General features: G+C 48.9%; 1 protein-coding gene across 3 annotated transcripts in view; it reads right to left on the reverse strand.

The window, feature by feature from the left end:
• LONRF3 (LON peptidase N-terminal domain and ring finger 3) overlaps positions 1 to 25,582 on the reverse strand; it is an 85,689-nt gene that overhangs the window by 42,959 nt on the left and 17,148 nt on the right. The window contains exon 2 of one of the 3 annotated variants that reach the window (XM_077484693.1): positions 9,321 to 9,454. The exons of 1 other annotated variant lie outside the window; for it this stretch is intronic. Coding sequence is in view for 1 of the 2 variants with exons in the window: in XM_077484685.1 (XP_077340811.1) it covers positions 4,859 to 5,447 (589 nt within the window). In the remaining variant the exon portion in view is untranslated. Of the gene's footprint in view, positions 1 to 4,858; positions 5,605 to 9,320; positions 9,455 to 25,582 lie in introns of those variants that run through there. One more of the 3 variants, XM_077484685.1, reaches the window with a different exon arrangement.

The following is a 25,582-nucleotide window of genomic DNA, read 5'->3' on the forward strand; positions in this document are numbered from 1 at the left end:
TCCATGCCACTGCTTCATGCGCTGAATCTGAAAGGCTGACTTTGACCCTCAACTCCAGTAGCAATTACTGCAGAACCTGGATTCATGGTTAATGCAACTGTGTTAATTACGGTATGTAATCAGGTCCCCGGCAATAAAAACTCAATGTTAGGCAGACTTCAGGGGCCAGGGTTTGGCTCCAATAATTACCAAAGGAATGGTTCCAGCAAATGAAAAACAACCTAGGAGTTCCTTAGAAGAAAGGGTCTATTTGCTGGAGGTAAGCCACCCAAATATGCTTCACTTGCACTGCTGCCCCATTCAACAGAGTCATCAGTTTTGGGTAGACTTATGCCACGTACACACGATCTGAATTCTCGTCGGAAAAAGCTCTGATGGTTTTCCAGACGGAATTCGGCTCAAGCTGTCTTGCCTACACGCGGTCACATCAAAATTCCGATCATTTATAACGCGGTGACGTACAACACGTACGACGGGACTAGAAAAAGGAAGTTCAATAGCCAGTAGCCAATAGCTTCTGTCTTGTAGTTGAATCTGAGCATGCGTGATTTTTGGCGTGTAGGAATTGCATACACACGATCGGAATTACCGATAGAAAGTTTTTCCATCGGGAAAATTGAGAACATGCTATAAATTTTTGGCTGGCGGAAATTCGGACAGCTAAATTCCGATGGAGCATACACACGGTCGCATTTTCCGATGAAAAGCTCTCATCTGTCTTTTTCTGGCCAGAATTCCGATCGTGTGTACGCGGCATAAGTTGTGAATCCCTTCTATTCTGCACTTACAATTTAATTAAATAAAAAGACATAGGGATATAAATTAGGCCTATAAGGGACACTCCATCCATATTATTTGTTTTGGATAGAGAGGGGTAGTGTTAGGACCCTTTCACACTTGTCCATTTAAAAAAGTGTGAAAAATGCATATTGAGTCTTTGGAGCGTTTCTGGTTGTCTGATTTCAAGCATGCACCTGTGAAACATGGGCACGTGACCTTAAAAAGGCACCAAAAATGCAACCGTTGTCCATTTTTGATGCATTTTACATTGATATTAAAGCGGAGGTCCACCCTAAAGTGGACCTTCCGCTCATCGGAACCCTCCCCCCCTCCGACGCCACAATTGGCACCTTTCAGGGGGGAGGGGGGTGCAGTTACCTGGATAATCCAGGTAACTGCACCCACTTCCGGGATAGCTCTCTGCGGAAAGGGGCGTAGATTACGCCCCTTTCCGCAAGTGCCCGCCCCTTTCCGCAAGTGCCCTGCTGCCTGCTGGGAAACACACAGATCCCAGAGGCAGCGGGGACAGTCCTTATTGCGCAGCGCAACTCGCGCATGCGCAGTAGGGAACCGGGAAATGAAGCCGAAAGGCTCCATTTCCTGATTCCCATTCCCAAGATGGAGGCGGCAGGACCCGCGAGACGATCTAGAGATCGGCTTCGGGTGCCGACATCGTGGGCGCGCTGGACAGGTAAGTGTCAATATTTTAAAAGTCAGCAGCTGCAGTATTTGTAGCTGCTGGCTTTTAAAAAAAAAAAACGCGGAGTCCCGGCGGACTCCCGCTTTAAGGATTTAAAGGGAAATATTTTTATTGCAGAATAAAAGTGCAACAAGAACACATTAGTGTGAAAGGGTCCATAAAAGTAATATTGGCGGTCTTTCTCCCCACTGGGTCAATTTCGCTTCACTTCCTGTGCCAGTGACCAACTGTTACTATGACAGGAAGTGAGAAAAATCTCTCCAACAGGGGCACAAACAGAAATCAAAACCTTCCAGCACTTTCCCCAATTCCACTAAAAAAAAATATGCCCTAGAGCTTGAGGTTTTCCCTCACTTCTGTCCCAGTGACACCCCATAACTAGGAGAGGAAGGGGATTCTCTTTAATGGGGATACAGTCAATAATTAAAAAATAAAACAGATAGAGGTCTTAACCCTTCCTACACTGTCCAAAAAAAGGCTTTGCCTGGAATTCCACTTTAAAGGCAAACTGGCACAGTACTATAAAAACCGGCGCCATCGGTGAGCTCCAGAAGTCTCCAATCCCCAACACAGGATATATGTTAATCCCAACTTGGGCGTCATTCTCCCCCCACATCCCAGAATGTAAAAAAAATTACACCCCAGCGACCTATAGAAAGGTGGGCTCTTTTTCCTTTTTTTAAAGTTATACATGTAATCATGGTTATATAACTCTGAAAAGTCAATCAATAACGTGGCTAATTGGCACAAATAGTGTTTCTACAACAAGCACATTGCCTGATCTCCAGTATGTATAATGTAATACTCAGTAATAGAATTCTAGTATGTTCCTAAAGAAAGAAGAATATCATTCACTGTGTCAGATGATCCCTCTCTGCGGGATATATCACCAATAACTAATTCTTCTACAGTCCATGGCCAATTACACTAATCAATGTACTTACACAAAGAACACAATGATCTGAGCTAATACTTTAACCATTTATGTGTTGTTATCTTCAACTGCTTCTTACATAGTCTCACTGCATTTAGAAAAGTCATTGTTAACCACAAAGTCCTGTCTTAAGTTCAGATCAGTTTTTCTCCACCTATTTACCCCAGAGGAACCCTAGAAATAGTATACAGATCTCAGGGCACCCCAGCTAAAATTAATGAATCGAGGGTCAGTGGAAAGAATGTCCTTTACACTGGTGTTCAGTGGAAAGAATGCCCCCTTACATTGAGGATTCATGGAAAGAATACCCTTTACATTGGAGATTAGTAGAAAGAACGGCCTCTTACATTGGTGATCAGTGGAAAGAATGCCCCCTTACGTTGGTGATCAATGGGAAGGATGCCCCCTTACGTTGGGAAGGATGCCCCCTTACATTGGTGATCGATGGGAAGGATGCCCCCTTACATTGGTGATCGATGGGAAGGATGCCCCCTTACATTGGTGATCGATGGGAAGAATGCCCCCTTAAATTGGTGATCGATGGGAAGGATGCCCCCTTACATTGGTGATCGATGGGAAGGATGCCCCCTTACATTGGTGATCGATGGGAAGGATGCCCCCTTACATTGGTGATCGATGGGAAGGATGCCCCCTTACATTGGTGATTACCAATGTAAGGGAGCATTCTTTGCACTAATCACCAATGTAAGGGGGCATCCTTCCCATCGATCACCAATGTAAGGGGGCATCCTTCCCATTGATTACGAATGTAAGGGCCATTCTTCCCATTGATCACCAATGTAAGGGGCCATTCTTTCCACTGATAACCAATGTAAAGGGCATTCTTGCCACTGACCACCAATGTAAGGGGCCATTCTATCCACTAATCACCAGTGTAAGGGTGCATTCTTTCCATTGATCACCAATGTAAGGGGTCATTATTTCCATTGATTACCAATGTAAGGGAGCATTCTTTGCACTAATCAATGGAAATAATGACCCCTTACATTGGTGATCAATGGAAAGAATGCACCCTTACACTGGTGATTAGTGGATAGAATGGCCCCTTACATTGGTGGTCAGTGGCAAGAATGCCCTTTACATTGGTGATCAGTGGAAAGAATGGCCCCTTACATTGGTGATCAATGGGAAGGATGCCCCCTTACATTGAAGATCAGTGCAAAGAATGCCCCTTAAATTGGTGATCAGTGGAATGAACGCTCCTTACATTGGTGATCAGTAGAAAGAATGCCCTCGTACACTGGAGATCAAGCGGAAGAATGCCCCCTTCCATTAGTGATCAGTGGGAAGAATATCCCTTAACTTTTATGCAGAAGAGACAAATCGGGTCCCTTCTGCATTGCAAATCCGACCTGTTCACCCATTTTTACACCCAATTCCATTTTAAGGCTGGGTTCACACCGCTGCGGGGGGAGAACCGGATGTGATTCGCACAGCAAATCACATCCGATCTCCGTAGCGCTGCGAGTTCAGCCATACAGATAGTATGGCTGAACTCGCAGCGCTCCCGCAGCAAACTCGCACAGGACCCTTTTTTGGGTCCGCAACGGAATCGGATCGCATGGGGGTTCACACCATGCGATCCGATTCCTGTGCGAGTCGGCAGATCGCACTGCGATATGCCGACGGATCTGGGGGTGTCATTAACATAACATTGACACCCCCAGCCGTCCGCATAGGGCAGTGTGAACTGCTGGCGGGAGGTGTGCGATGCGGGAAAACGCCGCGGATTTGCGGCGTTCCCGCATCGCAGCAATGTGAACCTAGCCTAAGTCACAAGCCTTGACCTAAAAACGCAGTTAACCCTTGCATTGCGTGTGCGGCCCCACTCCATGAGAGAAATGTTTGGGTTTACTAGAGTTGAGTTCTTTAAAGCCCAACTTTAGGCAAAAAATGTTTTCTAATGCAATGTGCCCGCACCGCATGGGTCAACTGCTTGTTTTGTCCGTGGCAGAAAGGAGAAAGCTGTGAACTCACCCGATCCTGCACTCCAAAGGGCAAACGGCGCTCCCCCATTATCCAGCAGTGGACTATTCCTGACGTCCTCACATCTGAAGCAGGTCTATGGGCTTGATGACATCAGGAGCAGTCCACTGCACAGGACTGTAGGTGGGGCAGGAGCCACAGGGACCGGTCTTGTAGGATCACTAGATTTAATAATTCGATCTGTGCTCTCCGATCCCCCAGATAAAAACAAGTAGTTGACCCGTGTAGTGCGGGCACAGCCCCCCGCATGGCAAAACTTTTTCTTTGCCCAGAGTTGGGCTTTAACATTCTTTTATATCAGAGCAGAAATATGAGCTGGTGGAGATGGATGCCCTGTGTTCCTGTTATTGCAGTCAGCATTGGTCGCATGCCAGGAGATGAGTGAGAGGGATGCCATGGGGGTGGGGGGGGGGGGCACACAATGAAGAGTATATTACCTAATGTGATGGCCTGGGTATATCTGTCCAGGGCTTCTTCTAGCCTGTTGTCCTTGTACAGGGCACTGCCCTCCTGGGTAAGCCTGGCAGCCTGGACCTGGCAGGGGAACCACTTGCTGATGACATTACTGAGAAGTACATTGACTCTGTAGTGATGGTGGGCTTCCCCCTGGCACACTCCGCACTGCCTCCCGTCCAGGCACTTCCTACAGAAGGTGTGCCCACATGGCACAGTCACCGGCTCATACAACAAGCCCTGGCACTCCGCACAGGACACGGTGCCCCATTGTCTCCTCTCCGGGGATGGCGGCTCTCTTCTCCGGATCTCTTCTACCAGACAGGACACCAAAGTGTCCAACTGTTCCGCCCTCAGCTCGTCCTCCGCCGCCGCCTCCTGGTACAAGCCGAGGGCATCGTGCAGCTTCCCCGTACATGCCAAGCACTGTGCCCGCCTCAGCCCCCAGTCCACCGCCCCGGCCGCCGGTCCCTGCCGCTCATATATCTCACATGCCAACTGCAAGTTTTTCGCCTGGAAAGCCTGGGCGGCAAACTCCAGCATAAGACGACCGTCTGCCTCCTGGGTGGCCATCCTGGAGCGGCTCCTCTCACTTCCACCCCCCGGGGTCCTTCAGCTGCTCCATTCCTGCAATACGCCTAATAAGAGCCTTCCACACAATGTTATATAAAGCGCCGTCATGTGACCCGCACCGCCGCTTCCCATTGGTTGGCCTCCTTCAAATTGTTACAAAACCGCACTGGCTTTTGTAACAAGGTTGCAGCTCTGTGTCATTATCTGTGAGAGGAATGTCTCTGGTGCTGGGACCTACCTCTGGAGGAATGCCTCTGGTGCTGGGACCTACCTCTGGAGGAATGCCTCTGGTGCTGGGACCTACCTCTGGAGGAATGTCTCTGGTGCTGGGACCTACCTCTGGAGGAATGTCTCTGGTGCTGAAACCTACCTCTGGAGGAATGTCTCTGGTGCTGGGACCTACCTCTGGAGGAATGTCTCTGGTGCTGGGACCTACCTCTGGAGAAATGTCTCTGGTGTTAGAACCTACCTCTGGAGGAATGTCTCTGGTGCTGGGACCTACCTCTGGAGAAATGTCTCTGGTGCTAGAACCTACCTCTGGAGGAATGTCTCTGGTGCTGGGACCTACCTCTGGAGAAATGTCTCTGGTGTTAGAACCTACCTCTGGAGGAATGTCTCTGGTGCTGGGACCTACCTCTGGAGGAATGTCTCTGGTGCTGGGACCTACCTCTGGAGGAATGTCTCTGGTGCTGGGACCTACCTCTGGAGGAATGTCTCTGGTGCTGGGACCTACCTCTGGAGGAATGTCTCTGGTGCTGGGACCTACCTCTGGAGGAATGTCTCTGGTGCTGGAACCTACCTCTGGAGGAATGTCTCTGGTGCTGGAACCTACCTCTGGAGGAATGTCTCTGGTGCTGGAACCTACCTCTGGAGGAATGTCTCTGGTGCTGGGACCTACCTCTGGAGGAATGTCTCTGGTGCTGGGACCTACCTCTGGAGGAATGTCTCTGGTGCTGGGACCTACCTCTGGAGGAATGTCTCTGGTGCTGGGACCTACCTCTGGAGGAATGTCTCTGGTGCTGGGACCTACCTCTGGAGGAATGTCTCTGGTGCTGGGACCTACCTCTGGAGGAATGTCTCTGGTGCTGAAACCTACCTCTGGAGAGGAATGTCTCTGGTGCTAGAACCTACCTCTGGAGGAATGTCTCTGGTGCTAGAACCTACCTCTGGAGGAATGTCTCTGGTGCTAGAACCTACCTCTGGAGGAATGTCTCTGGTGCTGGGACCTACCTCTGGAGGAATGTCTCTGGTGCTGGGACCTACCTCTGGAGGAATGTCTCTGGTGCTAGAACCTACCTCTGGAGGAATGTCTCTGGTGCTAGAACCTACCTCTGGAGGAATGTCTCTGGTGCTAGAACCTACCTCTGGAGGAATGTCTCTGGTGCTAGAACCTACCTCTGGAGGAATGGCTCTAGTGCTGGAACATAATTTTTGGGGGGCTCAAACAAACTGGAAAATTCAGAAAAAGAAACAAACATCAACTGCAGCCACTGTGCCCATCAATTTCAGCCATTGTGCCCATCGAATGCTGCACTGTGCCCTCAAATACCACCACTGTGCCCATTTAAAAGTTAACGCTATGACCCCCACCTGCTCACCATTTGCATGGCACTTACTCTATCGCGGTGGGGCAGCAGGTGACGGCGGCAAGCTGTTTCCTCCATGTGTCTCCTCTCCTCAGGGGCGGACTGACAACTCATGGGGCCCCCGGGCAATAGGAGATTATGGAGCCCCCAGGCATTAGAAGATTATGGGGCCCCCAGGCAATAGAAGATTATGGGGCCACACAGTATACACACACACATACAGTATACACACACAGACACACAGCATACACACAGAATACACATACACGCACTGAAAAGGTACTGGAGAGGCGGGGCAGCTATAATCTTGGGATTTTTAAAAAAACACAGAGTTTTACATACTGTCCCTGGTTTTATTGAGGCTGGCAACCCTGATGGGGCCCCCTAGTGGCATGGGGCCCTCGGGCAGTGCCCGAGTTCCCCAATGTTCAGTCCGCCCCTGCCTCCCCTCCTCCTGATAGGCGCCCAATCACTGCACCTGTCGCTTCAGCCATACAGGTGATGGTTAACACACCCACACTTCCTGATTGGAGAGGCGGCTCAGTGTTAGAAAAGCCAATATTCATTTGCTGTTATAACACACCTGGCTGAACTGCGAGCTCAATGCTCTGCGCTCACAGTTCACCTTTTTTGAAGCCTATGGCTCTAATCAGGTGCTTCAAAAATACAGCCCCGCCACTGGAAATCAGGTGCGTGGTGTCAGAAAAGGGGCAGGACGCCTGAATAGGGGGTGGCGGCAGCCATGGATACTATAGATTCAAGCAATGCATGAATCTATACATGATACATAGAGAAGGGTGGCTGGAGAGAGGGGGCGGCGCCAGTGCGCCCTTAATGGATGCACTGCCACTGGCTGGAACCTACCTCTGGAGAGGAATGTCACTGGTGCTGGAACCTACCTCTGGAGAGGAATGTCACCAGTGGCACCTACCTCAGGAGAGGAATGTCACCGGTGGCACCTACCTCTGGAGAAGAATGTCACCAGTGGCACCTACCTCTGGAGAAGAATGTCACCAGTGGCACCTACCTCTGGAGAAGAATGTCACCAGTGTCACCTACCCCTGGAGAGGAATGTCACCGATGGCACCTACTGCTGAAGAAGAATGTCACCGGTGGCACCTACCTCTGGAGAAGAATGTTACCAGTGGCACCTACCTCTGGAGAAGAATGTCACCAGTGGCACCTACCTCTGGAGAAGAATGTCACCAGTGGCACCTACCTCTGGAGAAGAATGTCACCAGTGTCACCTACCCCTGGAGAGGAATGTCACCAATGACACCTACCGCTGAAGAAGAATGTCACCAGTGGCACCTACCTCTGGAGAGGAATGTCACCAGTGGCACCTACCTCTGGAGAGGAATGTCACCGGTGGCACCTACCTCTGGAGAGGAATGTCACCAGTGGCACCTACCTCTGGAGAGGAATGTCACCAGTGGCACCTACCTCTGGAGAAGAATGTCACCAGTGGCACCTACCTCTGGAGAGGAATGTCACCAGTGGCACCTACCTCTGAAGAAGAATGTCACCGGTGGCACCTACCTCTGGAGAGGAATGTCACCAGTGGCACGTACCTCTGGAGAGGAACGTCACCAGTGGCACCTACCTCTGGAGAGGAATGTCACCAGTGGCACCTACCTCTGGAGAAGAATGTCACCAGTGGCACCTACCTCTGGAGAGGAATGTCATTGGTGGCACCTACCTCTGGAGAGGAATGTTACCAGTGGTACCTACCTCTGGAGAAAAATTTCACCAGTGGCACCTACCTCTGGAGAGGAATGTCATCGGTGGCACCTACCTCTGGAACAGAGCTGGACAGTGAGCCCCTGAGATGGCCGCTCCCTGCCCCTCCACAGCCCAGCGCTCCAGTGAGCGTGGAGGAGCGGAGCAGGAGAGCTGCTGGTTGACAGGTAGCAGCTCTCTGCTCAGGGAGCTGAGAGAACCGAGCCATTAGCGATGTTCGATCGCTCGGTTCTCAGTGCAGAGGCGCCGGGGGACAGATGCAGCATCGCAGTGATTCTGCATCCACCTAGGTAAGTATAATGGGGGAAAAAAACAAACAAACCCATACTTCTCCTTTAAGCATAGCAAATATGATCTTCGCAGAAGTAGTTATGTTTTAAAATAAAAAACATCTGTTTATTAACATTCCCTCATTACTATTTCATTTGTGCATTAATAACTTATCAAGTAAAATGTTATGTTTTCACCAGCAACACACTTTTGCATCAACATAAAACAATTTCTAACATTATTTGTATGTTATATAAATATATAGAGTGCAGCATACAATGACTTCAGGACCATTGTCTCAGGATCCATCTGCCTCTGGATGGCATGCTGCAAGAACATAACCTTCCCACGGTTTTCTCTCCCGGCAGCGTTTTGGCACAACACACCAGAGACTTGCTACTGGAAAATTCACTGCAAAAGAACAGTAAACACAGTGCATTATATAAGCGTTAGTGTAATTACTACACGGTTAGTCATTTCCCACATAATGTGGGCATTTATGTAAGGCAAACCACAACTGTGTACATTTTAATTGCCTTCTGTACATGTACCAACAGGCTGGAAAAACGGAAAGAAAACCCATACTGAGAAAATAGGCTGCACTGCTGATCACTCCCTTTTAAAATGCTAGTTGCCTGGCTGTCATGCTGATCCAATGGCTTCTGAGTCACTAACCCAGAACACACTCTGAGATCAGGGGTTTCGGGCTCCACTGCCCCATACACACGGTCGGACATTCCGACAACAAAATCCGTCAGATTTTTTTCTGACAGATGTTGGCCCAAACTTGTGTTGCATACACACGGTCGCACAAAGTTGTCGGAAAATCCGATCGTTCAGAACGCGGTGACATATAACACGTACCACAGGACTATAAAGAGGCCAGTAGCCAATAGCTTTTGTCTCTTAGTCTATTCTGAGCACGTGTGGCACTTTGTCCGTCGGAATTGTCTACACACGATCGGAATTTAAACGATCGGATTTTGTCGTCGGAAAATTTTAGATCCGGCTCTAAACTTTGTGCGTCGGAAAATCCGACAGAAAAAGTCAGATGGAGCCCACACACGATCGGATTTGCCGACATGATCCGATCGCACATTTTCCATCGGAAAATCAGACCGTGTGTATGGGGCATAACGACTTCTGTTATTGATTGCTTTTTTTTTTTTTTACTGATCAGTTAGTTAGAAAGTATTGAAAAATTGGCTCCATAACCAGCATTTTCAGAAGAGGATCAGCAATGGCAGTTCCCATATTTGTATCACAATATGTTTCCGTTAAATGATCACTTTATTAGGAGGCAAACATTAAAGCTTATCTCAAAGCAACCTATAATGAGTACAATGCATAGACCGCCACCTCTGGTCTCCCTCTGAAAATGTTTCTTGCCTGGCTGCCATGTTTATTGATCCAGAGCATGTATTCAGGGTAGAAAGTGGGACACAGGCCAACGTCTCAAAAGGTATTCAAACCTAATGCCACATACACATGATCGAATTGTCCGGCGGAATTGGTCCGGCAAACAATCCGGCGGACTTTATAACGAACGGACTTGGCCACACACTGACGCTCCGAAAGTCCGGCGATTTCTAACAGGATGATGCACAGCACGTACGACGGGACTAGAAAAAGGAAGTTCAATAGCCAGTAGCCAATAGCTTCCTTCTCGTACTTGCTTCAGAGCATGCGTCATTCTTAGTCCGCCGGACTAGCACACTGACGAACAGATTATCCGCTGAAAGCCAAGTCCGGCGGACAAATTTTGAGTCAAAACTGCTTTCTAAGTCCGCCGGACTTTACGTCGAAAAAGTCCGCTGGAGCCCACACACGATCAAATTGTCCGGCGTACTGTGGTCCATTCGATCGTGTGTACGCGGCAAAAGGGATCAGCACACCATCCAGGCATGTAGCGGCTGGTGCTCTTTTTTTAGGGGGGGTGGGGCGGCAAACAAACCTGCCCCCCTCACTCCTGAGACTCCTGCCCAATCGGGTCTCAGGACCTGATTGCCCAGGAGGAGAAGCAAGAAGACATGAGTGAATATTAATTCACTAATGTCACACAACTGGGTGGGCTCAGGGTGCAGTGCTCTGTGCCCTAAACCCACCCTTTTTTTAAGCCAATTAGAGCCTCAGGCTCTAATCATGTGATTCAAAAGAAGAAAAAAAAAACATTGAAATCCATGTGTCTGGCATCCTGCATGTAGATTAGGGGCTGGGCTCATGGATTAGGGGGGCAGTGCCCCTGCACCCCTAATGGTGCGGCCACCACTGCATCCAGGTAAATAGCTTTTTCCAAAAGAAAGCTAAATGTGTCAGCCTACATATGTCACTCAGGATTTCTATAAAGGGGACTCCAGCCCTCTGTAGATAGTTTTATTGCTGTCTGCATTTTCATTGGGGAATTTCCCCCATATCCTGTCTCATAGGTAAAATGGGCATGAAAGAAAATCTCCCCGAAGTGAGGGGGGCTGCTGCGTTTGCCAGTGACAATTGCAAAATTATAGACTTAATGTTTGACCCAATGAAAGCAGTGACCAGGACCAGAATTACGTGAAATCTTCCAAGGACACTAATGCCGCGTACACACGACCGGATTTTAGATGGACTAGGTCCAATGGTCTTCCCGACTGACTTTCGGCAGAGTTCAGACAGACTTTCCAAATGAACAGACTTGGCCACACACAGGGGCGGACTGACAACTCATGGGGCTCCCGGGCAATAGGAGAAGATTATGGGGCCCCCGGGCAATAGGAGATTATGAGGCCACACACACACACACACACACACACACACACACACACACACACACACTGAAAAGGTACTGGAGAGGCGGGGCAGCTATAATCTTGGGATAAACAAAAACACAGATTTTTACATACTGTCCCTGGTTTTATTGAGGCTGGCAACCCTGATGGGGCCCATTAGTGGCATGGGGCCCTCAGGCACTGCCCGTGTGCCTGAATGGTCAGTCCGCCCATGGCCACACACAATCACTCCAAAGTCCGACGGATTCAAACGTGATGATGTACGACTGGACTAGAATAATGAAGTCCATAGCCAGTAGCCAATAGCTGCCCTAGCTTGAGTTTTTGTCCGTCGGACTAGCATACACACGAACGGATTTCTCAATAGGAACTGGGTCCAGGGGAGTTCCGGCCGAAAAATTTGAAACATGTTCTATTTCTAAAGTCCGTCAGATTTTTGGACAGCAAAGGTCCGATGGAGCCCACACACGATCTAATTGTCCGACGGATTCGTTCCGTCGGACCTTTACTGTGGAAAAGACCGGTCGTGTGTACGTGGCATAAGAGAACTGCATGCCTGATGGCTATCACAAACCTTTCCCAATTATTATTATTATAAAGGATTTATATAGCAGCAACAGTTTGTGCAGCGCTTCACAACATTGCCAATCTACTCAAAACTAGTAAAAAAACAAAAACGTGTTTAGAATTTTAACCATTCCAGGATAAGAATAGAGTGACTGCAAGTGTATGTAAACCCTAAATCTATTTTTCGGTTGTTTGGCACCATGCCTCACGGTATACAGGTTGTATGTTAGGCTGCTTTCACACTGGGGCGGTATTCAGGCGTTACAGCGCTAAAAATAGCGCCTGTGTAGCGCCTGAAAAAAACTGGCCCCTTTCACTCCAGTGTGAAAGCCGGAGGGCTTTCACACTGGAGCGGTGCGCTGGCAGGACAGTGAAAAAAGTCCTGCTAGCCGCATCTTTGGAGGGGTGAAGGAGCGGTGTATTCACCGCTCCTACCCATTGAAATCAATGGGACAGCGCGGCAATACCGCCGGCAAAGCGGCGCTTTGCGGACGGTTTTAACCCTTTTTCGGCCGCTAGCGGGGGGTTAAAACCACCCCGCTAGCGCCCGCAGACCGCCGCTAAAATGACGGTAAAGCGCCGCTAAAAATAGCGGCGCTTTACCGCCGACGCCCGCACCGCCCCAGTGTGAAAGGGGCCTTAAAGAAATAGATTTTTGTGAATCTGCTGCAAAGTTTCTTACCTGGAGATCCCACCAGGTGCAGCACTTCCTGTTGCAGGCTGACAATGCTAAGCCCCTGCTTTGCAATTAGCAGAAGCGTTGTCAGCCCGCAGTGCAAGCTCCTTCAGTTAGAGCTTTAGCTGCTATCCTTCAGTCACATCATGAAGTTGTTTGATATGGTTCATGCTCCTTAAAAATGCATGTGAGTGCCCCCCCCCCCATTACTGAGCTAAACTAAAACTAGATCGTACCAAGCACCCAGAGCTGTAATTCTGAGCGAGGATCTTTTACCACTGCATTACAATACTTTTGGGAAATCTGATAGGCAGCCTAACAGCCAACTGAAGGAATGCATATGGCAGGCTTAAAGTGCTTCTATTCATGAAGGTAAAAAACCTTCTCTGTGCAGTAGTCCCTCCTAATATTTACCTGAGCCCCATCGCGATCCAGCGATCTGCACCAGAGCCTTGGCTCTCCGAGGACTCTCCTTCATTGGCTGAGAAAGCAGCAGGAGCCATTGATTTCCACTGCTGTCAATCACAGCCAGTGAGCCAATGAAGAGAGAGAGGGGGCAGGGGCAGGGCCAAGCCGTGGCTCTGTGTATGAATGGACAAGCAGAGCAGCGGCTCGATAGCAAGCCTGCTTGGGTGCCCCCATTGCAAGCTGCTTGCTCTGGGGGCACTTGGCAGGAGGGAGGGGCCAGGAGCGCCAGCAGGGACCCAAGAAGAGGAGGATCCGGATTGCTTTGTGCAAAACCACTGCATAGAGCAGGCAAGTATAACATGTTTGTTTTTGTTTTTTTAAATGCCTTTAAGCACTTCCCGGTAAAGTGGCACTGCTGCGCTGGATCAGGTACTAGGTACGTGATCCAACACTTCTGGGTATGGGGGTGTGCATGCGCGTTGCTGGCGACCAGTTCCCGCTGTGATTACACACAGTGGGAGGTAATCTGCAGGTACCATGGACTCGATGTCCGCCGACACCCATCGCTCATTAAGCAGAGAGCCAGAACAGTGATCTGCCTATGTAAACAAGGCAGATCGCCATTCTGTCAGTACAGAAGGCATGGATCTTGTGTTCTGTTAGGCAGGAACATGGATCCATGCCTTCCCCTAGTAAAAGCATCTCCCACACAATACGCAAACACTGGCTAGGCACACAGTTAACCCTTTAATCGCCCCTGATGTTTAACCCCCCTCTCAGCCATTGTCATTAGCACAGTCACATATGCATATTTGACAGTGCATATTTTTAGCACTGATCACTGTATTAGTGTCACTGGTCCCAAAAAGTGTCAAAAGTGTCAGTTAGTGTCCTGACTGTCCACCGCAATATCGCAGTCCCACTATAAGTTGCTGATTGCCAACATTACTAGCAAAAAAATAAAAAAATCCCATAGTTTGTAGACGCTATAACGTTTGTGCAAACCAATAAATATATATGGTTATTTGGATTTTTTTACCAAATATATGTAGCAGAATAAATATTGGCCTAAATCGATGAAGAAATTAGATTTTTTTCATTGGATAGGTTTTATAGCAGAAAGTAAAACATTTTTTATTTTTTTACAGTTGTCGATAAAACAAACAAAAATGCAGTGGGAAAAAAGGACATCAATTTTGTTTGGGTACAGCATCGCTATAATAAGGCTTACCTGTAGGTAAAAAGAATATCTCCTAAACCTGTACGGTTTAGGAGATATTCCCCTCGCAATGAGCCGCTGACTTCAGCGGCGCATGCGCTTTGGAGATTCTCGGCTGTAAGTCCGGCAAGTGACAGACCCTGCCTGAAGGAAAACTCCAGCGCGCATGTCAGCTCCCTCGGCGTGGACCGAGTGAGATGCCGGCGCCTCGTTCTAAGGTATTTCATAATGAGCTAATATGCGATGCATACTAGCTCATTATGCCTTTTCCCTAAGCCCTTGTACACACGGTCGGACATTACGACAACCAAATCCGTCAGATTTTGTCAGAAACTGGTGTTGCATACACACGGTCGGACAAAGTTGTCAGAAAATCCGATCGTTCAGAACGTGATGACGTTATTTGGTTACGATGGGACTACGTTCAGGCTAGTAGCCAATAGCTTTGGTCTAGGAATTTGATCTGAGCATGCGTGGCACTTTGTCCGATTGGAATTTTCTACAAACTTTGTCCGATCGGATCATGTTGTCTTGAAATTTTATAGCCCAGCTCTAAAATTTTGTCGGTCGGATATTCAGACGGAAACAGTCCGATGGAGACCACACACGGTTGGATTATCCGACAACACGGTCCGATCGGACATTTTCCGTCGGAATGTCCGACCGTGTGTACAAGGGCTTACAGGTTTAAAAGAAAAAGTCAGCAGGTTTATTCCCGCTTTAACGTGCTGCACATTTTCACTGGTAAGTTGTACACCTGCAGAGCACTTGAAGCAAAAGTTTCTAGTTGACACTTTTCCAATTTGTAGCAAAAAATGCATGGCAAGCCTCTAGCAAGAGCAAATTTGCAGAGGTGAGTCTACAGCAAGAGCTCTACGGGTCACATTGACCCCTCCGATGGATGACTATTGCACAACATAACTGAACCAGAACTTGCAGAATGTTTGCAAAGAAAGCTGATATGGAATCATGCAATATGGACTTGCTGCAATTGTGCAACAGACTTGTGAAGCCCGGCAAGTATAGCAATACCTTAACAAGTCATTTTCAAGCTTGCAGCTCAATGGCTTGCTATCCGGGATGCTGTTACACGACCCCTCGTGATGTCCTAAAGTGCTGGATCATTCAGTACAGAAAAATATTGGGCCAGTTCATTACAGATAAGCTCTGAAATGTGTATGTAAGGAAGTATAAATGTCAATAACGCCTTTACATAAAATGACAAGTACTCCTGCTTATTTAATAGCAAATGTCGTCTTGTTTGGCAAGTGCATTCTAGAGATAAGCACAGGAGTTTGTTACATAGCTGATCTCCTGCCAACCTTTCTGCAGGAAAGGATCGTCTTACTGGTTAAACAATGAGTCTTGCTACATAACCATCATCTATTATGTAGCCCATGACAGGTAAACGTGTGTTACAAAAGCTCAGAGAAGTCAGTCCATAGGTTCCATTCACAAAAACATAACATGTGCAGTATTTCCATTACTGGGTATATTATTTCACTTTCATGGGTGAACAGAGTGGTAAAAAGTCAAGAAAAATATGACCAGCTATAAGGGCCGATATTTGAGTGAACCTGTTTAGCCCTGCATGGGTAGAGGTTAGGGGTGCAACGGATCAAAAAACTCACGGATTGGATCGTTCCTCGGATCAGAGTCACGGATCGGATCATTTTTCGGATCAGCAAATAATAATTTAATTTGCAAAAACCTGTGAAAATTCCACCACCATATATTCCCCACTGTAATATCCACAATCTCCCCCACTGTAATATTGGCGTATGAGTATGGCTGGGTACAGCTGGGTACGGCTGAGCATGGCTGGGTATCGCAGAGTATGGCAGAGTATGGCTGGGTATCGCAGAGTATGGCTGAGTATCGCAGAGTATGGCTGAGTATGGCTGGGTATCGCTAGAGTATTGCTAGAGTATTGGCAGGGTATTTCTAGAGTATTGGCAGGGTATTGCTAGAGTATTGGCAGGGTATTGCTAGAGTATTGCTAGGGTATTGCAGGGTATGGAGGGATGGCTGCTTCCTTCTCTGGATCTCTCCCCTCCACTGTACAGATTAGTACAGAGAGGGGAGAGAGGAACCGGCGTCATGACGTGACGCCGATTTGTTTACAAGTGATCGCTCCGTCGGAGCGATCACAGTGTAAACAGGCTGGGTGTAGAAAGATGGCCGCCGCTACAGAGCTAGGCCGAAGCCGTGGCCTTTCCTAAGGCCGAGATGGCTGAGCGCTCCGCGGAGCGTGGCATGTGCCGATCCGAGTGGGGTGACCCGTTCGGATCACGGATCGGTGACGATCCGTTGCACCTATAGTAGAGGTGCTCCAATTATGCACACCTATAGTTTGAGAAAATATGAAGGCTACCTATGCTAACCTCCTCTGCAAATTCTGCTTACCTGACTATCTCTAGCTTCAGTACTTTCCAAGTCACTGACTAGGAAAAAGTATGCAAAAAAAAAAAAATATGTCCTTTAGCATGCATTCACATCATAAGCGCTTCCAGCCCAACTGTTCAACGTAGCCATAATGCATAGACCGCATTAGACAGCACCAACTACCATAGTGATTTACAGCATCCACAGTTCTGCCCCAGGTATGAAATATGAAAAAAATAGAAAAAATTGATTGCTCGTTTTTCAGTGTAGAGGTGGCGGGGTACTGATGCAGCATCAGACCGATGGTGCATCCACCTAGGTAAGTATGAAACTGGAATAAAAAAAATAAAAAACTTTACTTCTCTTTTAAGTCATTATTGCAGCATTTACCGGTAATATATAAAGTAACATTCCTTTTTTACTTGCTTGATCTGACATCTTTTCATTAGGGGAATTTCACTTATTATTGTGCATTGCATTAATGGAGCCCAGTCAGATGGTGAATGGGCTGCCAAAGCACCAGAAAGTCTGAGAAAGCAGAAGTTCACCATCTGTTTACAATGTAGTGCACAAACAATGTTTAGTAGTGCAATACTCTGCATTGTGGGGTGCTGCAATGTATATGCATTTCTTTAGTGTATTGGGGTGTCCCTAAAAATGTAAGGCAGCCCAATGTGAAGATGCATGTAACATGCATTACCACATATAACTGCAGAGCAACAGCATGAATGGGCCCTTACAGCATCCAATACAGAGATTTTTAGTTTTGCTTCCTTTCTCAAAACTGAACCATTCTCCCTGACTCTCCAGTGGTCATAGGCACTCTGACATCATGATGTACAATGCAGGACTGTTAGCCCTGAATTGTAAGCAGGACCGTTTTTAAGGCAGGGCAAAAGGGGCAGCTGCCCTGGGCCCCATCATTGTTGTGGGGCCCAAAGCAGCTGCTTCATACTTGCCAACTTTCCCAGTTTAAATTCACTTATCCATTGAAGTTTTAGTCCTGTGCTGTGTCCCGATATCTCACTGTAAAGTTCTGTTGCTGCTGCCCAGCTCTGCCCTATTGCCATGTACAGATGACTGACCTGCAGACTCTGTGTTTATATGTAAATAACCGGCAATGATAATTAAATATCAGCGACATTAATATGTAAAATGTCAGGGACCGCTGTTTTGATATGTAAATAGAGGCGGCATTCATATGTATATCATGTCCCCATTGAGGTCATATCTACCATCACTTCTGCTGAATGCTGCCCACTGGAGAGGTAAAGGAGCATGCGTGAAGTCCTGCCTACAACTGTGGTCATTCAGCCCAACATCAGCCTGTCCTGCAAAGATAAGCAAATTGGAGGTGGAACCCTTCTTCAAAAAAACATGGTGCCACAGCAACCTGAATTTTTGTGTAGTTGAATACGCACATCACAGCTGATGCATGAGGGTGTCACTAACAATTAATGGTCCCCTCACCTCCCCAGTTCATGGTGTACAGGCAGTGAGGAGATGATGTGCTGTAACCTTTAGCAATCAATCAGTGAGCAGTAATGCTGTGACTAACCTCTTGCAACCAATCATTGAGCGTTAAGGATATGCAGTAACCTCTAGAAACCAATCAGTGAGCAGTAATAATGTGCAGTAACCTCTAGCAACCAATTAGTGAGCAGTATTGATGTACAGTATTCTCTAGCAACCAATCAACAAGCAGAAGTCATGGGCCTGTAACCCTTTAGAAAATAAACAGTGAGCCATAATGTGTGCTGTAACCTCTAGCAGCCAGTCAGTGAGCGGTAATGATACACTGTAACCTCCAGAGACCAATCGCAATTGCTGCCTGATCTGATTCATTAAACTGATTTTGAGTCTAGCTGCTATTTATTGTATGTCTCAGAGCAGATGGAGAGTGAAATTGCATGGAAGAGGGGGCCCAAGAAAATGTTTGCCCAGGGTCCAGTCAATATTAAAGGTGGCCCTGATTGTAAGGTAGGAGGTCAAGGGCTTAGCACATCCCAGAGGATCAGAGAGTAAAGGAGAAGAGCGCCGACTGCCAGAGGAGCAAGGAATAAGTTAAAGCTGCTTTTTAATGATACCCTTAAAAAAACAAAACAAAAAAACCCCCAGTAATTTAACTGAAGCCCCACTGCAAGAGAACCTTTTTCTTTTTCTGCAGTTTAGCTTTAACAGCTGTTAAGGTTATACCTAAACAATGAGGGGAATTTATCAAAACTGGAGTAGCCAGCATTTAGAGCTGCTGCACATGGCAACCAATCAGCTTCTATTTTTAACTTGTTCAGTTAGCCACTTGCCGACCAGCCGCTGTCGTTATACAGTGGCAGGTCAGCTCTCCTGCATGGGTGTCCGCAGCAGGGGGAAAGGGGGGTCAAATGCCCCCCCCCTGGAATCCCCAAGGTGTCTGCCGTAGCTGCCGCCATGCTGCATTTTTTTTGTCCGCTGGGGCTGCATCCTCCGCCCTCTCCGACTCCTATGGATCAGAGCACTGGATGGCTCTGTGTACTGCGGCCGCTCTGTAACACAGTCCCGCCCCCTCAGACCAGCTCGTGTGATAGTAAAGAGAATCAACGTTCCCCCTATCACACGAGCCGGTCTGGGGGGCGGGGCCATGTTACAGAGCGGCCGCAGTACACAGAGCCATCCAGCACTATGATCAAGAGAAGGAGATGCTGCAGGTACAGCCCGCCCTATGTGCCACAGTGCCTGGATAGGAGGATGGGGGGGCCTGCCAATTCTCCTATCCAACTTATTTTACTGTCCCCAGTTCACCTTGTGCTCCCTGCCCCCCCCCCCCCCCCCAGTGCTCTCCTCCACCACACTCTCCTGCCCCTCCCCATTGCTCTCCTCCACCACCACACTCTCCTGCCCCCCCAGTTCTCTCCTCCACCACCACACTCTCCTGCCCCCCCCCAGTGCTCTCCTCCACCACCACACTCTCCTGCCCCCCCCCCCCCAGTGCTCTCCTCCACCACCACACTCTCCTGCCCCCCCAGTGCTTTCCTCCACCACCACACTCTCCTGCCCCCCCCCCCCCAGTGCTCTCCTCCACCACCACACTCTCCTGCCTCCCCCCTCTCTCCTCCACCACACTCTCCTGCCCCCTCACAGTTTTCTCCTCCCCTGTTCTTACTGCCCCCCCAACTCTCCAGCTCTCCCCATCCTTCTCTAACCACCATCCCAGTGTTCCCCCCCGCCCAGTGCTCTCCACTCCCCCCAGTGCTCCCCCCGTTCTCCCCCCCCCCCCACAGTGCTGTGCTCTCTCCCCTGTTCTCCCCCCCTGTACTTTCCCCCCCCGTGCTCTCCATTCCCTCCAGTGCTCTCCCCCCTGTTCTTTCTCCCCCCCTCTTCTTTCCACTCCCCCCATTGCTTTTCAGCTCTCCCCATCACTCTCCAGCCCCCACCCCAGTGCTCTCCAGCCCCCCATTCTCCCCACCCCTATTCTTTCTGCCCCCCTGGTGCTCTCCAGCCCCCCCCCCATTACTCTCCACCCCTGTTCTTTTTGACTCCCCCCAGCACTCTCCACTCCCCACCCCTGCACTCTCCACTCCCCCTGCATTCTGCCCCCACCCATGTGCTCTCCAACCCTACCAGTGCTCTCCACCCCCCATAGTGCTCTCCAGTCCCCAGTGCTTTCCACCCCTGTTCTTTCAGGCCCCCACTGGTGCTCTCCACTCCTCCCTGCTCTTTGTACCCCCCCAGTACTCTCCAGCCCCCGTGCTCTCCACCCCTGTTTTTCTGCTCCCCCAGTGCTCTTCACCGCACCACACTCTCCTGCCCCCCGTGCTCTCCTCCACCACCACACTCTCCTGCCCCCCCGCTCTCCAGCTCTCCCCATCCTTCTCCAGCCACCATCCCAGTGCTCTCCCCCCTGTTCCCCCCCCCAGTGCTCTCCCCCCCGTTCCCCCCCGTGCTCTCCACTCCCCACAGTCCTCTCCCCTCCGTGCTCTCCCACCGTTCTCCTCCCCAGTGCTCTCCCCCCTGTTCTCCCCCCAGTGCTCTCCCCCCTGTTCTCCCCCCAGTGCTCTCCCCCCTGTTCTTTCCCCCCCAGTGCTCTCCACTCCCTCCAGTTCTCTCCCCCCTGTTCTTTCTCCCCCAGTGCTCTCCCCCTGTTCTCCCCCCCCCCAGTGCTCTTCAGCTCTCCCCATCACTCTCCAACCCCCACCCCAGTGCTCTCCAGCCCCCCATCCTCCCCAACCCTGTCCTTTCTGCCCCCCTGGTGCTCTTCAGCCCCCCAGTGCTCTCTACCCTCCGTGCTCTCCACCCCTGCATTTTGCCCCCACCCATGTGCTCTCCACCCCCCATAGTGCTCTCTAGTCCCCCATGCTTTCCACCCCTGTTCTTTTTGGCCCCCACTGGTGCTCTCCACTCCCCCCTGCTCTTTGCACCCCCCCAGTACTTTCCAGCCCCCGTGCTCTCCACCCCTGTTTTTCTGCCCCCCCAGTGCTCTTCACCGCCTCACACTCTTAGCCCCCCCAGTGCTCTCAGCCTACCGTGCTCTCTACCCCTGTCCTTATTGGCCCCCCCCCAGTGCTCTCAAGTTCCCCCCCAGCGCTCTCTGCTCCCCACCCCTGTGATCTCCACTCCCCCTCACTCTTTGCCCCCACCCATGTGTTCTCCAACCCCGCCAGTACTCTCTACTCTCTAGTACGCTCCCCCTTCTCTCCAACTCCCACCCAGTGCTCTCCACTTCCCCAGAACCAGAGGACAGGCTGACTGGGGCCGGAAAATGAGGATGGCTGAAGGTGCAGGTGGCCAGGGACCACTCCATCTCACAGCAGACAGATCCTCTGTAAGGAGCACCTTCCCCATACAAAACGAGAACAGACCCTGCCTGCTGCTGCCCATCATGGATATCCTGCTGGCATGCAAGGTACCATACCAAGCATCAACAACACACCTTCCCACAGACAGGGACTGCAGACTGGGACATGGGGCACAGGAGGGGCTGCAATGATGGGCACAGTAAAGCTGCATTTGATGGACACAGTGAGGCTGCATTTGGTGGGCACAGTGAGGCTGCATTTGGTGGGCACAGTGAGGCTGCAGTGGTGGGCACAGTGAGGCTGCAGTGGTGGGCACAGTGAGGCTGCATTTGATGGACACAGTGAGGCTGCATTTGGTGGGCACAGTGAGGCTGCATTTGGTGGGCACAGTGAGGCTGCATTGGTGGGCACAGTGAGGCTGCAGTGGTGGGCACAGTGAGGCTGCATTTGATGGGCACTGGTGAGGCTGCATTGAGCTCTTGCATCAAGTCTGCAGTCTCTGACCATCTCCTGCCCTGCACAGTGCACCTGAGAGGAGGTCAGTGAAAGCACCGCCAGGCCAGTCGGGGGGGGTCACTGATGTAAGGGGGGAGTGAATACGATAATGTAAGGGGCACTGATATAAAGGGTTTCCTCCTTGTATTAGTAACCCACCCCCCTTACCTTCGAGTATTCTTTCTGCAGAAGGTGGTCCCCCCCCCCCCCCACGTTCTGAGTTCCTGGGGTCCCCCTTGATGATTGATCACATACCACTATTAACTGGTAAAATGTATGGTTTTCCCTTTCATGAACAAGAAAATAATGACGTTATGCTATTGGGCTGGTATAATAATGCTGTGAGGCTGGTATGAAATTTTTTCCAGGGCTGGTTTTTGAAAGCATCGGCGTCCACAAGGTTACTCAGGTGGCTGGGTACCATGCCCATATAGCCTAGAGAATGTACTTCTTTTAATATTGCAATACATCTGTTTTTGCCATACTTTTATCTTGATGAAAACAGCCTATACAGTGACAGTATGAGATCAAAATATGGCCACAACAGATGTATTGCAATGTAAAAAGATGTACATTCTCTAGGCTATATGGGCATGGAACACAGCCACCAGAGTAACTTCCAATACAAATTGAAGATGAATTATCTGTTATATAACACATATGTATTACCAGTGGAAAGATTTTCATGAGATTGTCGAAAAGGGGCGGAGCATGAGTGGCCTTAAAATGATGCCCCCCCTTGGAAAAAGTTCTGCGGACGCCCATGCTCTCCTGTGCAAATCGCTGTAGCTGGCGTGATAGTAGGCTGGTGCACCCTGCTATCGGCGTGCTTGTGCCCGCTGCATGCTTCGAGGAGCGTGCCCATGGGTCGAGTGGACTCAGTGTCCGTCGGCAGCCGACAATTGCCTAACACAGAGGTAGAATGGGGATCTCCCTTTGTTAAAAAAGGTGGATCCCCATTCTGACAGGAGACATGACAGAGATGTATTGTTCCCAAGGATTGGGAACAGTGATCTCTGTCATGTCCCTGCCAGTCCATCCCCCCTACAGCGAGAACACACTGAGGGAACACATTTAACCCCTTGATTGCTCCCTACTGTTAACCCCTTCCCTGCCAGTGCCATTTTTATAGCACTGATCAATGTAATAATGTCACAAAAAGTGTAATTTGGGTTAGATTTGTCTGCTGCAATGTCGCAGTCCCGCTAAAAATTGCAGATCGCCACCATTACTAGTAAAAGCAATAAAAAAATAATAAAAGTCCCTAAATCTATACCATAGTTTGTAGAAGCGATACGTTTTGCGCAAACCAATCAATATACGCCTATTGCGATTTTTTTTTTACCAAAATATGTGAAAGAATATATATCGACCTAAACTAATGAATAAATTAGTTTTTTTATATTTTTTGGGGATATGTATTATAGCAAAAAAGTAAAAACAATTTAATTTTTTTTTCAAAATTGTCGCTCTTTGTTTGTTTATATCGCCAAAAGTAAAAACCACAGAGGTGATCAAATACCACCAAAATTATTTGTGGGGAAAAAAAATGACATCATTTTTGTTTGGGTAAAGCATTGCACGACCACGCAATTGTCAGTTAAAGCGAGCCAGTGCCGTATCGTAAAAAATGGCCTGGTTATTAAAACAGAAGTCCAGTCTGAACTTTTTAGGCTGGGCTTCTCCCTTTGGGTCACAGGAGTGCAATTAGTTTTGCACTCCTGTGACCTGTTTTCAGCGGAGAGCGGTCTGAAGTCCTCTCTCCGCTGATGTCACTGCCATCAGTCGGGGCAGCGCGTCATCCCAACTTCCCAAGTCTGGATCCGACAGCTGCCTTGATTGATAGCAGTCTCAGCGAGCCGCAGAGACAGCCTCTCCCCGCCCCTCCACAGCTCAGCGCTCCAATGAGTGTGGAGAAGCAGAGATGAGAGATGCTGACTGACAGTCAGCAGCTTTCCTCTTGGGGATCTGTGAGAACCGAGCCATTGGTGATCTTCGGTGGCTCGGTTCTCGGTGCAGAGACGGCAAGGGACAGCTGCGTCGTCGATCTGATGCTCCATCCATGGGGTAAGTATGAATCAAAAAAAAAAAAAAACAACCCATACTTGTCTTTTAGGGGGCAAATCCCTCCGGGGCTGAAGTGGTTAAACTTTAAAATGAAGGATAGAAAATGATTGGTTGCCGTGCACAGCTGCTCCAAATTCTGCCTGTTGCAGTTTTTATAAATTCCTCTCAGGGACTTCTCTGTTGTTAACAGGGATCCAAGTCCGAACCCTCTTGAGCTATCCCACCAGGAAGCCGTCACTGGGCACTGCCAATAATAAGCAACATTTCCTGCTCTGCAGCCACATGTATACAAGGGGTGTGTATACATGCAGGTGTGGGGCAAGCCTCTTCCACTTATGATTGATGGTGCCCAGGTGACAGCTTCCTGGCGGGATACCTCAGGTAGTTTGGATTCGGATGTGAACATGCCAGAACTCATCCCTGGTTGTTAGTGATTCATCCAACATATAGACTGATGTGTAAAGTTGCAGTACAGCAGAACTATTGTGTACCATTAAATAGACTAAAAGTGCAGCGCTGGGTAATAAAATAATAATGCAAGTGATTATGAATAAAAACCGTGATTATACAAAGGAGTATTCTAAATAATTAAGTGATCAAAAAAAAAACATCATAATAGTCCATATGTGTTAATATGATCAATCTATGAGCAACAAACACGTGTATCAAACGCAAAAACACTTCATGGGTGAAATAATCCAACAAAGAAGTGTTCACAAACGAAATCCAATTAATACGTTTCCACCACTAGTGCAGCCCGTCACCTAGGAATAAGCAATGGAGGCTTACCAAAAAGCCAGCGACCACCCTTGTGCAGGGGGGTCACATAAGGCTTAGTAGAACAGCAGGCTTGCTGTTGAAGTACCACCGACTGTCCTCACAGGTAATCAGCCAACGTCTGTGGAAATTGAATAATTGTTGTGGGCTGTTGGCGCTACCTCAGGCTGGTGTTCAATCCGAACCTGCCTTAACCGTTTATTATCCCTAAAGGCTATGTGTATATATATATCCTTAATCCAACCAAATGTGACTATACACCACTTCTATTAATTACCACATATAAATTCACTGGTTTCAAAAGAGCTGAAAAACAAAAGCCATACCCAAACCACAGAAAATCAGATACTGAATAATATTCACACTATTCTGTGATGGTGAAAAAAATCCCTATATATATGGGAAGTA

Source organism: Lithobates pipiens, unplaced genomic scaffold (assembly GCF_037356315.1).
Source record: "Lithobates pipiens isolate NorthernLeopardFrog02 unplaced genomic scaffold, aLitPip1_a1.2 Scaffold_1, whole genome shotgun sequence".
In the NCBI taxonomy this organism is placed as follows: domain Eukaryota; kingdom Metazoa; phylum Chordata; class Amphibia; order Anura; family Ranidae; genus Lithobates; species Lithobates pipiens.